The following is a 14,138-nucleotide window of genomic DNA, read 5'->3' as shown; positions in this document are numbered from 1 at the left end:
GTTTTGACCAAAACTTTCAATTAACATTTATTTTAGGCTTGTTCACATTATATCACCGTAAGTCGAAGTCGTCATCTCAGTAATTATTTGTCAATTATGTGCACTGTAAACCGAAGGCATCGTTGAGACAACGCAGATAGTTGAGGAAAGTTTACAGCTGCCAGAATTTCCTGAAAATTCACCGGGCACCTTCGACGGCCTGTGCATTGTGTTGCACTTTGGTGATAGTGATTTGTCGACACGGATTGATTGAATAATATTGGTTTTATTACAGTTCTCGCAGAACTAGTGTTTTATTGTTTCTACTAGTATATTGTATAATGAGATAACCATGGTGTAGAAACTTCCTGGTGTAAACACTTATAAGCTTGTGATAGTGTGAACATCCTTATTATAGATGATCTCTAAATTATTGTGTGACTAACAATGACATACGATGATATACTGTGAACCAGCCTTTTAGGAGCAGAATAAGCTCAGTGTGAGTTGGACATAATTGATTTTTACAAAAAAATTGTTTACAAAACATATTTTTAAAACTAAGCTAACTTTCAAAAAGTGATGAATATTGCTTGTAGTGTCTGGATATGAATTTGGGGTCGGTGCAGAGGTCTCCATAGATGCCATGATCAATCTTGCATCAGAACTCATTCTAAGCGATGTTTCTACATTTCTGGTAGAAGCCGGAAGTCCACTTGAAATGCAGGTCAATGCCGGTAAGTTTCACAATAATAATGCTCCAGTAACTCGATGTTTTTTATATCATGTTGTAAAAAATTGTACTCATATTAATAGCTAGAACATAGAATTTTACTTTGCAGTTTTAATGTCTCTACTGCATAATAATTATTCTGATATAACACTTGTTGCAGTATGTCTATATTATTTGCTTGACTTTGTGCTAGATTATAGCAAGCATTTGTTGTAAAAACAGTGCATGTCAGAAAAGTTTAAAATTGCTTTCATGCAAGACAAAATTGACGAAATTTTATAAATTTATAGCATTCAAGGTTGGAGATCATTGTGAACATGTTTAGTTGCTACAACTTAATGGTTTTCTGTAAAGCTTAGAACAGTTGTGCATAGTTAAAAATACCATAGGTGTACAAAACAGCTGAAATAAGATCAATACACAGATATGAATGAAAAACCTCAAGCTCATATTGCCCATAACAAAGATCAACGCAAACATTCCAGCTCTGAGACATCTGAGTATGAGGTAACAAACGCAAAACTTTGCGATGACGGAAAGAGGGGTGCAGAACCATGACTTTTGCAAAAAATAATTCTGCTTATTTATAAAAAGCTTTCTCAAAATATTTTTGAAACAACCATAATGTTGCTAAAAATCTTGAAAGATTAGGAAGCTCAAATTCTTCAAAACGTTTTGATGTTGGAAGTAGAAAAATTTAATATTGTATGCATGTTTTAGGTGCTATTACTCCAGCAATGATTGGCCTTCCTGAGTCAGCTAACATCAGCACCTACTATTTTCGGATCAGAACATATGACTCTAGCAACAACTATGCCAACTGGTCTAACCCTGTTTCAGCATCATATGTAGACCCGGCTGTTATCGCTGTTCTATATGTGAGTAATGTTTCTCTAATTATATTTTATGTTGTTACGGGAAATATATCTAGTGTTTTGTGTTTACTTTTTTCATCAATGTATGAATGTAACTAAAAGCTGCAAATAAAATGGTCCCATATTGCGCAAACATTCATAGCGGAAAAAAGAACTACCAAAAGATCATGCACCGTATAATTGGTGATGCTGTTAATTCGACCAGGGCAGATTATTGGTAAATTATAAGTAAATTTAGCTCAAACTAAAGTGTAGGTATAGTGAATTTGAAGTTAATAAAAAAGTATCTGATGTTTAAAAAAAGCTTAAGTGGATCATTTTTACGCAATGGATTAGATGGCATACAACCGAGGTTGTGCTGGAAGCTCCGAAAGCCTTTAGTAAAGATCAATGAATGGTGTGATTAACATTGTAATTTTTTGTTAATCATAACACATTGTGAAAAATTACTAGTTTTGATTGAGCTGGTTCGTTTAAGAATGAACCAGACTATTTTGATTATGCAATTGCAGTAGATTTTAGTATCATTATGTAATACCGAAAAAATGACCAGAGGCAGTTTATATATCTGGGGTTATTTAGTAGTCAAACTATTGTTTGTTCGATACAGGTTTTTCTGAACAGACAATCTTTCTTTGCTGTAGTTTCATGTTTCTTTGATATACGCTTATCTACACAACCGCTTTTTGTTCAACTTAACTGATTATAGCGTTTTCTTATTCAAATCCTACTCAAATCAAGTACATTAGCAAGTAAATCAACAATAGGGTACTTATCCAATTGAAATGCTTGCTAGCTTCCAAATTAATAGTGTTGTCAGGGGATGAAACTCTCATTAGTTGTAGTCATAACTATATGTAATACGTTGAGATGTGGTTTGCTAGGTGTTTGTTAATATGAAAAACAATGACGTAAAACAGAAGCTTGATGATAATTGACATTAACTAGCGCACAAACAGCAGCATAACGCACTAGGCAAGTCTAGCAAAAAGCAGTCAAAGACCATGTTTGACCTTATGAAGAAAACCCAGCTGATACAATATTAGTTTAAAAAATTGGTTCAAACATCTTCAGCAAAAACAAAAATAGCAGCCGATCATAATTGGCGCAATGACCTACTGCAGTAAAAGTTTTCAAAAAACTTTACCTTTTTAGAAGCGTAAAACAGCACACTATATATCTTTTACTTTTTTGGCTGTTAAACACTATCTTGTTCAACTCTCTTGCGGTTTACAGCATTAATGAGCTTTTACTTTAAACATTCCGTAGTAACATTCAAATTTTAAAAGCCTTGAAACTGTTTAAAAGATTGAAATCGAGGAGTCAGCTTTTCTGAAGTTTATTTATAACTAGCCAAGAATTTTCTACCTGATGCGGCAAATAACTTTTTTCATTTTCAGTCAGATGTTCTTAGGTAACAAATAGCAATTTTTGTGTTATCTGGTAGCTTTTATTATTTTGTCACTAAACTTTTTCACTACCTATTTGGCTCTGTGATTGAGAACGTCAACAGATTTACACTGCTGAGTGAGATTATGCTTGCTAATGCAGTCATCAATCTTATTAATCATTAGCACATGCTACTTTGTACGACAAGAATGAAAATTATGTGGTACAGAAACTAATTCATTTTATTAGTTTCCACAAATAAATGTTGTTTGCAAATCAAAAAATGTCAAAGTACCAGTTTTAAAGCATTTTTAAAACCTTTAAAGTTAGTCAATAATCAAGCTACTCTGATATTGATTTGTTAGTCAAGCTTTTGGCAAAAGAGAGCTGATTATATTGCTTAGTTTGCAATCAGTTTTAAAAGGAAAACTATTTTAGATATAGAAATTGTATTTTAGGTATAGAAATAAGTTTTACATGCATTGTTAATAATTATCAAATAGTTGAATAGCTTTAAACCATTGATATAAGAAATGCACTACTTGGGCATTAAAAATAATAAAAGAATTAGCGTACTCAATACACACACTACTGTGAATTTGTTTTGCAGGGTCCTACGACAACCACCACAAACCAACCAACTGAGGTTAGTAACAAAATTTTAAGCATACTGGTTTTACCCTAAAATGTGCATTGCGGCTCTAGTTTATTCTCAATGTATATCAGCCTACTAAGCAAAAGGTTGTTTCAAATCAAAAATATTTAATTAAACCTAGATTTAAACCTATTGGAAGTAAAGTGTAATTCATTTTTCACTAGCTTGAGTATAATAATAATTGAAAGAAAATAAACAATACGAACAACATGCTTTGAAAAGCTGTCATTCTAACAAGTTCTTTGCACTTTTTTATTTTTATATACATAAATATGTACAAATTTACATGTATACCCTTAACGATCACATATTTACTTTTATATATATAAATATTACGCATTTAGTTGTATATAAATCAAAATTACATATTTTCATACATGTGTATGAACAAAAATATACATATTTACATGCAAATTCATTTTTTTTGCATGGTTATATATAAATATACATAATATATAGATATTAATATATATATATATTAATACATTAATATATTTATACATTTTAATATTTATACATTAATATATATATATATTAATATATATATAAATTAATATAATATAAAATATTAATATAATATATATATATGAAAATATATGGTTCTCAATTGTCTATATATGTATATATACATATATATATATATTGATAGAGATGCCCCGATTCTATATTCACCAGCCGATTCAGATACCAATCCGATATACCGATTCTTATTGAAAATTAATCTGATTAAAATCTTTTGTGTTGCATAGATAGCTGTTCTTTTATTATGCAAATATAAACATAATGCAGAGAAAATATAAATATTAATGTACTAATTTGTTTGTATTTATGGAAAAAAATATATAAATATCCACAACCGACATGCCGTGGATGTAGTAACAAAACAGTCGATGTTTCTTGTAATTAGTAAATAAAGGTAACTAGAAATTTTACCGTCATACAGCCCACAACCAAAGTGATAGTGGAAAAAAAGGGTACTGCTGATTGTTAAAAAAGTAGTTTTCAGCAAGAATTGACAGTGTGTAGTGTAAGTGAGACTTGTTTGAGGTGATTTACAATAAATTTGAGGGAGCACGATTCCAAAAAGGTGCAACTATAACAATTTATTTTGGTGACAATGTTGGGTTGAAACCAGGTATACAGGTAATTGGTTAATTGTTGATATTACAATGTCTGTTATAAGTAGGCTATACAGTATCTGTTAAATGTCGTGCAGTCTAGTCTCCTCTATTTTGCGTTGTAAGAATTGGTCATTGATAGCTAATCGAGTGATGCGCTCCCTAGCGAAGTTGTTAACAATAAGTCATTGATGTTTCGAACTCGAGAGAGCAACAAACGATATTCCAGTGGTCATTCCGTTGTGGCCTATATCAATGACAGCTTTAGCTATGGTAGGACCTTGACTCTTGTGTATTGTCAAACCCCATGCTAGATCGAGAAGAATGCCTCGTCATAAAGGGGCATTGCAGTTCGGCCCTAGCTTGTACATAAGTTGTGAAGAATTTCGGCTAACGTTTTAAATAGTTCAATGAAACCTTCGGTGATTGGACAAAAAAACATAGGCTGATAAACTATGTACCACAATTTCGTACCTGTAAATCGGTTTACGCCTCAAACTGTCTACGTTTATTACAGAAACCTTGGAATGAATTCGATTACAAATAAACAAGGCCATAGACTGGTGAAATTAGCAGGGTTTTCTTGTGAAATGCGCACTGCTAAATAGTTGTACAATTTGTGCACGGCTTTATTGGCGTTTCAATTTTCGGTCTTAATTTTTATTAAACCGAGCTTTTCAAGCGTTTTGTGGCAATTTTAGTCCAAATAAATCTGTCTATTTGTGTACAATCCGATTAAATGTGTAAGTTTTAAGATAATAACGACGGTTTACAAAGACTTGGTAACATATTCAAATAGGTTTGTATGTGTTTTGTATTGTTATTATACTTTAACGACTCTACAAAACGATGGTTAAATTTGTTGATGAAATTTTGATACAAGGGTTCGTCTCATTTTTGATGAATAATTTTTGTGAGTTGTGTGCACATGGGCATTTATCATAAATCTCCCAACCAATCGCTTCGCTCTGTTTGGTCGTGAGATTACTGTTCGTGATACAGTTCTGTCTGTGATAACGAAGTCGTTTCTCTATAGCTGAACAAACTGCTGCGCCTGTACAAGTTTAGAGCAAATCAATGTTTCTTTTAATAATCGTTAGTGATTCAATTCTCTACTCAAGAAGTCCCTTTCTTCTATCACTATCAATGTAGCCAGTCGTACTGAAGTGTGACTCATTTGCCACAAATTAATGAGGACAGGCTAATAATGATAAGCCACTGGGATTACCATTTTTTGTACAATACAAACAATGCATTGTATTGTCAGGATCAAGAGAGTGATAGATAATTTTATGCAAAAACTGTTTAAATTACTTTCGTGATGCTATTAAATAGAAATATTACACTGCATTCCTGTCTCCCAGCTTTGTTATCTTGTTCGTGATTGTCTGTAATAAATCCTATCGCTGTAATTGGGTAATACCAAACTTTGTGATTATGTCCTGACTAAAGCAAAGAGGTTCCTCAGCTGTGTTGATCAGGTTATATACATGAAATAAATTGTGTGGTAGGCCCAATATTCATTAGGTAAAAGTAAGGAGCTTGCTGCTGATTACTTTTTTATTAGTGTAGCAGGCTAAAATACGGTTTTCTGCTAAATAGATGATCTGTAAAAAGGATCGAAAGTTTCAGATTTTTAAAGAAAGGTTCGGCCGATACCGATTCAGATACTTAACACCCATATCGGCACCGATACCGTTACCAAAATCGGGGCAACTATATATATATTTATATATTTTTTTTCTTTGTTTGTTATAAAATATATATATATATAATATATGTATTACATATATGTATTATACATAATATATATTATATAAATGTATATATATAATAAATAATTTATTACGGGCAATGGAGAAAAGGGTGTATATAGTAAGAGCTATGAATCATACAAACCTTCGTAGACTCGTAGTTAGACAATTGGAGTACAACCTGTGGTTGGTATTCGCTTTGAATTCTAATCCAGCACAATGCGAGATGTTAATTCCATAATTTTAATAGCCAGACATACCGAAGGACACTCAGACATACAAACTTTGAAATATGTATATAAACATTTATATATATACATAAAAAAGTTGTTTCCTCACCCCGGATACCCCGTATGGGTGGTAAATTCTGCTCTAACTCAGTTTAACTAACCAGATACCTGGGAGTTTGAGCACTCGCCTCAAGATCTTAGCTGTTCCCAATAGCGCACTTTACTGCAACTCACCTGAGTTGATTGTTGTTGGTATTTGGGCAAGCCACATTTTATGCGCCGGTGTTATTGCGCCCAGTGCCCCAATGACTACTGGGATTTCAGTTGTTCTTACATTCCAGCATTTTTCAATCTTTTCTCCAAGAGGGAGATATTTCTCTACCTTTTCTTTTTCTTTGCTGGCTATATTTTAGTCATTGGGAACTGCTATATTTATTATAGTAGCCCTCTTGTTCTCGTTGTCTACCACCACTATATCTGGTTGGTTTGCTAGGACATGCTTGTCAGTTCGGATGTAGAAGTCCCAGAGGATTTTAGCGCAGTCATTTTCATTGACCTTACCAGGAGCTTCCCACCAGTGACTTAATTACTGTTGTGGTTTATTAAAGCCATACTCGTCACATAGACTTTTATACACAACACCTGCGACATGATTATGCCACTCAGTGTATGCGTTTCCTGCTAGCTGTTTGCATCCGCTGATGATGTGATGGATGGTCTCAAGTGCATCTTTGCACAGTCTGCATCTAGCATCATCTCTAGTGTGATAGATTTTCGTTTGGAGTTGCCTTGTTGGGAGCATGTGCTCCTGGGCTGCCATGATTAGCGACTCTGTATTGGCCGTTAGGTTTCCTTTGTTCAGCCAAATATATGTCTGGTGAAGATTGCCAACCTTAGATATTTGTTGGTGGTAAGCACCATGAAGAGGTTTCGTGTGCCAGTCAATTTCCTCATCATCAGGGCGTAGGTTCGTTGTAAGAGCGGTCGATTGAAATTCTGCCAGCAACTTATCTGAATTGGCATGGAGGCTGCATATGCTTTGATGTTTTGCTCCTCCTCTTTCACTGTCTGCTGTACACTTTTGAGTCCCCTACCGCCATCTTTCTTATCAAGATACAATTTAGTCGTATCAGATTTGGGTGGAGTGCTCTATGCATGGTCAGCAGTTTACGAGTTGCTATATCTGTTTCTTTGATGGCTTCCTCAGTCCACTTTATTATGCCTGATGGATATCTTATTACTGGCAGTGCGTAGGTATTTATTGCCATGACTTGGTTCTTAGCACTGAGCTGGCTCCGTAAGACCTGCCGAAGGCGTTTCTTGTATTCGGTAATGGCTTTGTGACGTACCACGGCTTCGTGGTTGATGTTGCTTTGCATAATCTCCAAGTACTTGTACCCTTCTTCTATATCTTTGATGGTACCATTTGTATCTATATCTATATATATATATATATATATACAGTCAAACATGGATAACTCGAACTTCAAGGGACCGAGCAAAAGTGTTCGAATTATCAGAGTATTCAAGTTATCAGAGCACTTTCACAAGTCCATATATTCACTTATTTATTAGTAGATACATGTACATATGCAAACTATAATATAAATCAAAAGCACAAATGGCTTGTTTCAAATAAAATGCTTCTAATGTAAAGTTTAAAACGTTTTCATGAAAAAGTATAGAGATTTTTCTATCACTTGAGATTGGTTTGTTGTTTGAGGTGATGTTATTGCCAGGACGTTTTTCAGATTGACATTGGCAAAACTTGATCGTTGTTGAAATGCTCAAAAGAAAAGACATTTTTTTCTTTTGGGGTTTTACCCACGATCAATTTTGCCATTTTTTTTGAAGTTTATGCAGATTATCTTACTTTACCTGGGATTCGTTAAGAGCAACACTCCGAGGCAGTTCAATTAGAAGTTTTACGAGGTTTTACGGTACATTCTATATCACTCACGCTTTTTTAATAGATACTTATTGAATGTACATACGTATTCTGTGTTTAGGTCAAACGATGAATAGTTTTTTGTAGCTCAGACAACGTATACGTTTAATTACAACATTTTTAAGACGTTTTAAACATTCAACATTCCGACGTTGATTCAACACAGAATCAACGTCGGAAAACTATTCATCACGGGCTAGCCGAGTCACACACTCAAAGATTTTCGCCACGCACATACAAAACAACATGCGATTTTTGTTTTGTATGTGTGTGGCGAAAATTCTTGCGCGCGTGACCCGGCTAGCCCGTGCTATTCATCGTATCGCAGTATAAATCAAATTTCACCAAACTTTTAGAAAAGTCGTTGACAAAAATATTTTGCCGATGGTGGTAATAACGACGCTTATGAATTACGAAAAGATGAAGTTTACCTCTATGGCTTTGAATGAAGTGATTTTCTAAAGCGAAAACAACCGTTTCGGTAGCTGTTGGGCAAAAAAACAGTTCGAATTAATAGTGTTGAGTTCGAGTTATCTATAGCAATTTATCATTACGTGGGAACGGACCAAAGGAAATGTTCGAATTAACCATGTGTTCGAGCTATCCGTGGACGAGTTATCCATGTTTGACTGTATATGTATATATCTATATATATATATATATATATATTTATATATGTATATATACTCTTTGTATTTGCCCAGTTTTGCACAACTCATGACAAACAGCTTAAAAACAGTTGCAGGTAATGTAGTCGCTTATAGCTAGGTTGAATAATTACCCTATAGTAAAATTAGTAAATTTACTAATTTGAGTAATTTACGCTAGTAACTTACTATCATAACAGCCATGACGCCAGCTTGTAATTCCTACATATTGACATATCTGATGATCATGTTAGTGCTAGTAGTAATCAATGGTGTTTTTGCAAGCTCTTCAAGCGTGCCTATTGTAACAGATGTAATGAATATGAGCAGAGTTGTTCCTTTATATAAAATTGTGGCTGATTGGCTTGAATGATATAATGTCTGTCTGCAGACCCGTGAAATCTCAGTTGAAGGCTAGTGCAAAGCTTATTTTTCATTTCTAAAACTTTATTGCTATAACTGGACACACAAACAACAGACCAACAGACAAACAAAAAACACTGGACATGTTATAGAAACATATCAAAAAATCTTAAAACTTGATAATATACTAAATTAAATTGCTAATAACTGTCTGATGATTAATTATGATTATGGAGTAATTGCATCTAATGTACATTATTTTGTTTGAGTACTTATTGAATGCCTGGCATTGCCTATTATATATGACATTATTGTCTATTATTATTCTTATTATTATAATCTTTTTACATTCTTTTATCTGCCCACTACCCAAACCTTGAGCATGATCAGTAAATTTTTGGTGAAGTTAGCGAATTCATCATAAGCATTAGCAATGCATGAGACTGCTTAATATTGTCATTTTGAAGAAACCTAATTAACCAAATCATAAATTGCAACGGGTTCTGCTCGGAGGACTACTGGTTTTTATTTTAAATTGAATAATATTTATTAAAAAGTTTGATCAGCATCTTACTTGACGGTGAAAAGAATTTTAAAGTTAATCAAATAAGTTTTTTTTATTGTTATTCCTTAGTTGTCATCTATTTTTAACAGTAGCAAAATTATTATAATAAATAAAACTGTTATGAATTTCATAGGTACTCATGCAAGTTCTTAAAAACCAATAAAGTTACAATTATTTTGTTTTAGATTTAAACATTTATAATCAATTGTTTATATTGTACCAAGCTACATATCTGTCCATAAATTTAAAATAACTGTTTTTTTAGCAAATTTGGTAGTTTGATGGTAACTTTTGAGCTTTTGCAACGCCGGGTGTAAATTATTAAAAAATTAAATGTTAAACTTAGGAGCATTCGCTGAGTAACTATGTTAATCTGGCACCTATATTTACATACTCTATCTGGATTGTTTTAACTTGATTTTATTGATTACTTTACAGATAACAACTAAGACATCATCTCTAACAATTATTTTGATCTGTGTTGGCCTTGGAGGGTTCCTTGCTTTAGCTGTTGGCCTAGCAATGTGCCTCTACAGCTTTAATTCTAAAAGCAAGTTGAAAGACAGGTAAGATAGTTTTTCTTAGCACAAAAACTGACCGACATTTGATTAGTCAAATCAACTTACTTTTATAACATACATATTTATTTAGTTGGAACACAATGCGCTATTTGGCTTTTGTTGTGATTTATAATGAAACTACAAGCGAACCTTTTTAAAGAAGCCAACCAACTCACTTTTCATATGCTAATAGTCATACTAAATATTTTTACCATAAAATTAGCATACTTCAAATATATTGAAAGTATACAATATCAACTATATTCATTATCTGAACTAGAAACTTTGCATTCAATTGGTCTTCAGCAAATATCAATATTTTAGAACGTTTCAGAGTCTTATAGTTTTAGTTCAAGCTGGCCATGATATAATCTTAAATGCAATAGATGTTATTTATAACGCATTAGCAAACTGTGTTTAAATTTAACAAGACTTAGACAGTTTTTTTGTTTTGTGGTGCATAGTCATTAGAAAGATTTTGCAAATTTATTTTCAATTTTAGATCGTGCATAATCTTCACGTAGACGGCAAATAGTTTTAACTAGTTTCCATAATTGGTGAAGATTTAAAAATGAAAGGTTAAAGCTGGATAGAACCTAACTAAAACTTCAATACTGATAAAAATGGCTAAAAATTGACTGATGTTATGTTAGCAGCTGCTTAAGCATCTTTTTAAAGAAGCTAGACTCACTAGCAAAGATAAAATTTTCAAATTACCACAAATTTCCGTTTCATTGTATATTTCTTCTATTTTCAGGCGCTCTTACCGACAAGCCTCTCCTCATGTAACCTTTTATGGTTCCGCCTATAATAATGATCATTATTATTCTATGCCGCAAGAGCCATTCAGTTTCCAGCATGATCATAGACGTGGAAATCATCAAGTGTTTAATAATGCTGTTTATTATTAGCCTTACTAGGTCTTTGCTCTTCATATCCAAACTAATAATGTTTAACACATATTTTAATGCTTCTAATTTTAACAAAGTGTTAAGTTTAAAATATTTTAGTGGTTTTTATATCTTTGATCAAAAATCAGAAATATATTTGATGCAGTCATTATGAACTATTTTTAGAATTCTAATGTGAGGAAAACGTAATGCTCTGACTTATTAGTTTTTTTTAATTTTGATTTTTTTATCAGAACACTTGTTACATTTAAAAAAAATTAAAACCATTTCAAAATTAATATTTGATTTCAGAAGATGGAAGCTTAACAAAGATTTTTGCGACAAGGATAATTATTCAAACAAACTGAAATGACAGCAACGAGTCTGATGCTTTTTTAGATTTGCTTTGCAGTGGCTAAAACATTGTTTGACAATGCCTCATTTACACACAAGTAAAAAACTGTCAATAGACAACTAATACATCAACTTTGAGGTATAGACTTAAATATAATAAAATTATTTTAAAATTCAATCCAAACTAATTAGGAATATTTATAAATTAAAACAGGCATTGCACACAACTTCCTGTTTATCTGTTTTTGCTGAAAGCCACTGAAATAAGTTTTTCATCTTTTTAGTAGCCGCTTTCCTCAGTGACACAAGAATAATTTAATTAAATGCAACAAATGCTAGATTACTACTTGATACAAACTTTCATGCCAAATACAAAATCATACACCTTATTAAATTAGCAAATAAAGAAGCTTGCCGAATTTACTAACAAAGTTCCTCATATGAAAACTCAGCACAATATCTGAATCACAATAGATACCACTTGCTGCCAAAGCATTGCATCGTCAACTAATGAAAAGATGAAGGAGATCTTTATATTTAAATAAAGCAACGACATATTTTTACACACTACATTCTGGCAAAGTTAGTTAGAGGAATATGTGATTCTATTATAAACACAGTGCTGGATTGAAGATTTATCTAGTTTGTTGAGTTGTTATATACATTCATTGTACATACATACAATATATAATTCATTGTACATACATTCATATACATACAATTGTTCAACATCCACTACATATTCATGTAGTGGATATTGAACAATTTTAACTCAGAGGAAGGAAGACAGGCACAGGTAGAAGTATAGTGTCTAAAATAAGTATTTAGATCATCTTGGACAGATCATTTCACAAATGTGGAAGTGTCAATAACAGCACAGAAGGATATGAACTTAATAAAAAACATCAGAAAAAATACCGCTACCATTTTTAAAAGAAAATATTGCAATAGGAGGGCCTGGAAAACTTGACGGTAACAGGAAAAATTGAAGGACAACAGAACAGGGATAGACAACCGCCACCTACTTGGCAAACCTAAACAATTGAATGGCTGATCAACTACCAAAAAATGAGAAAACCGATGTAACGGAGTAAGCTTTGTTGAAAAGAACAAAAGATAGAAAGGGACAGGGCATAACACTTAGAAAGGGAGAAAGAGAGAGATCCTAAACAGGCAAAGCAAAGGCCACCTTAGAAAATTCTTAGAAACGTAAAGAAAACTTTACCGAAGTACTTTATAAACTCTGCACGTTTTGGGGTTCTAATAATTTTGATTATTTTTGAATGAATTTAAAAAGCTCCAAATAGCTAGAAAAAAACTAGCTTCCATACTTTTTCCTGACTATCAAAATATTTATATTATAGCACTAAACATTCTAAAAAAAAAAACATATTTCATGAATTAAATTTTTTTGAAAAAAAGTTGGAATAGCAACAGAAAAAATAGATAAGTTTGCAAGCACTTAAGAATAAATATTCAGGCAATGGGAACCAGTCATATTTCAATGGGTACAGGCTACCGCCAAATAGCTACAAAATATAAGGTTTGATGAATTACATTTTTTCAAAGATGTTGGACCAATAAAAGACAATTTAGATAAACATGAAAATAAACCACTTGAGAATAAATATTCAGGTCATGTAAACCAGCTATATTTCAAGAGGTATGGGCCGCCACCAAACAGCTATGAATAGTTTGTTCCGCCTTCCTTAGCTTCACTCGCATAATAATACACATACCATTGGTCTTTAAGAATTTAGGCCTGATCATGTTGATTATGAAAACAATTTAGCTGAGTGCAATTAAGTTACATTGTTGTGAGACAAGGCGCGTTGAAATCAAGCGAGGTTACAAAACCATTTAAACAAGATCAAAAGAAGTCAGACCAATTAGCTACAACTAATACAAAAACCTAAAATAGCTAAATTCTTTCTTTGCTAATTAATCGAGCAATAGTATCATTGAATTTTAGCAATGCAAGTTTGATAGCAGAAATTTTAGTGGAGTTATTTTAGCAACAAATCTCACGCAGGTAAGTTAGCACTGATTGCACTCCACCTGATAGTGTACTAAAAAGA

The 14,138-nt window shown here is 32.7% G+C and overlaps 1 protein-coding gene across 1 annotated transcript in view; it reads left to right on the top strand.

Moving 5' to 3' along the window:
- LOC137388372 (calcium-activated chloride channel regulator 4-like) overlaps window positions 1-11,727 on the top strand; it is a 40,351-nt gene extending 28,624 nt beyond the window's left edge. The window contains exons 10-14 of the mRNA XM_068074857.1: window positions 579-716; window positions 1,433-1,590; window positions 3,587-3,622; window positions 10,695-10,822; window positions 11,574-11,727. Coding sequence (XP_067930958.1) covers window positions 579-716; window positions 1,433-1,590; window positions 3,587-3,622; window positions 10,695-10,822; window positions 11,574-11,727 — 614 coding nt within the window. The remainder of the gene's footprint in view (window positions 1-578; window positions 717-1,432; window positions 1,591-3,586; window positions 3,623-10,694; window positions 10,823-11,573) is intronic.
- The last annotated feature ends 2,411 nt before the right edge of the window (window positions 11,728-14,138 follow it).

This window comes from Watersipora subatra, chromosome 2 (genome assembly GCF_963576615.1).
Source record: "Watersipora subatra chromosome 2, tzWatSuba1.1, whole genome shotgun sequence".
NCBI classification, from domain to species: domain Eukaryota; kingdom Metazoa; phylum Bryozoa; class Gymnolaemata; order Cheilostomatida; family Watersiporidae; genus Watersipora; species Watersipora subatra.
Note: the sequence above shows the minus strand (reverse complement) of the source record. Positions and strands in the feature narration are given on the sequence as shown.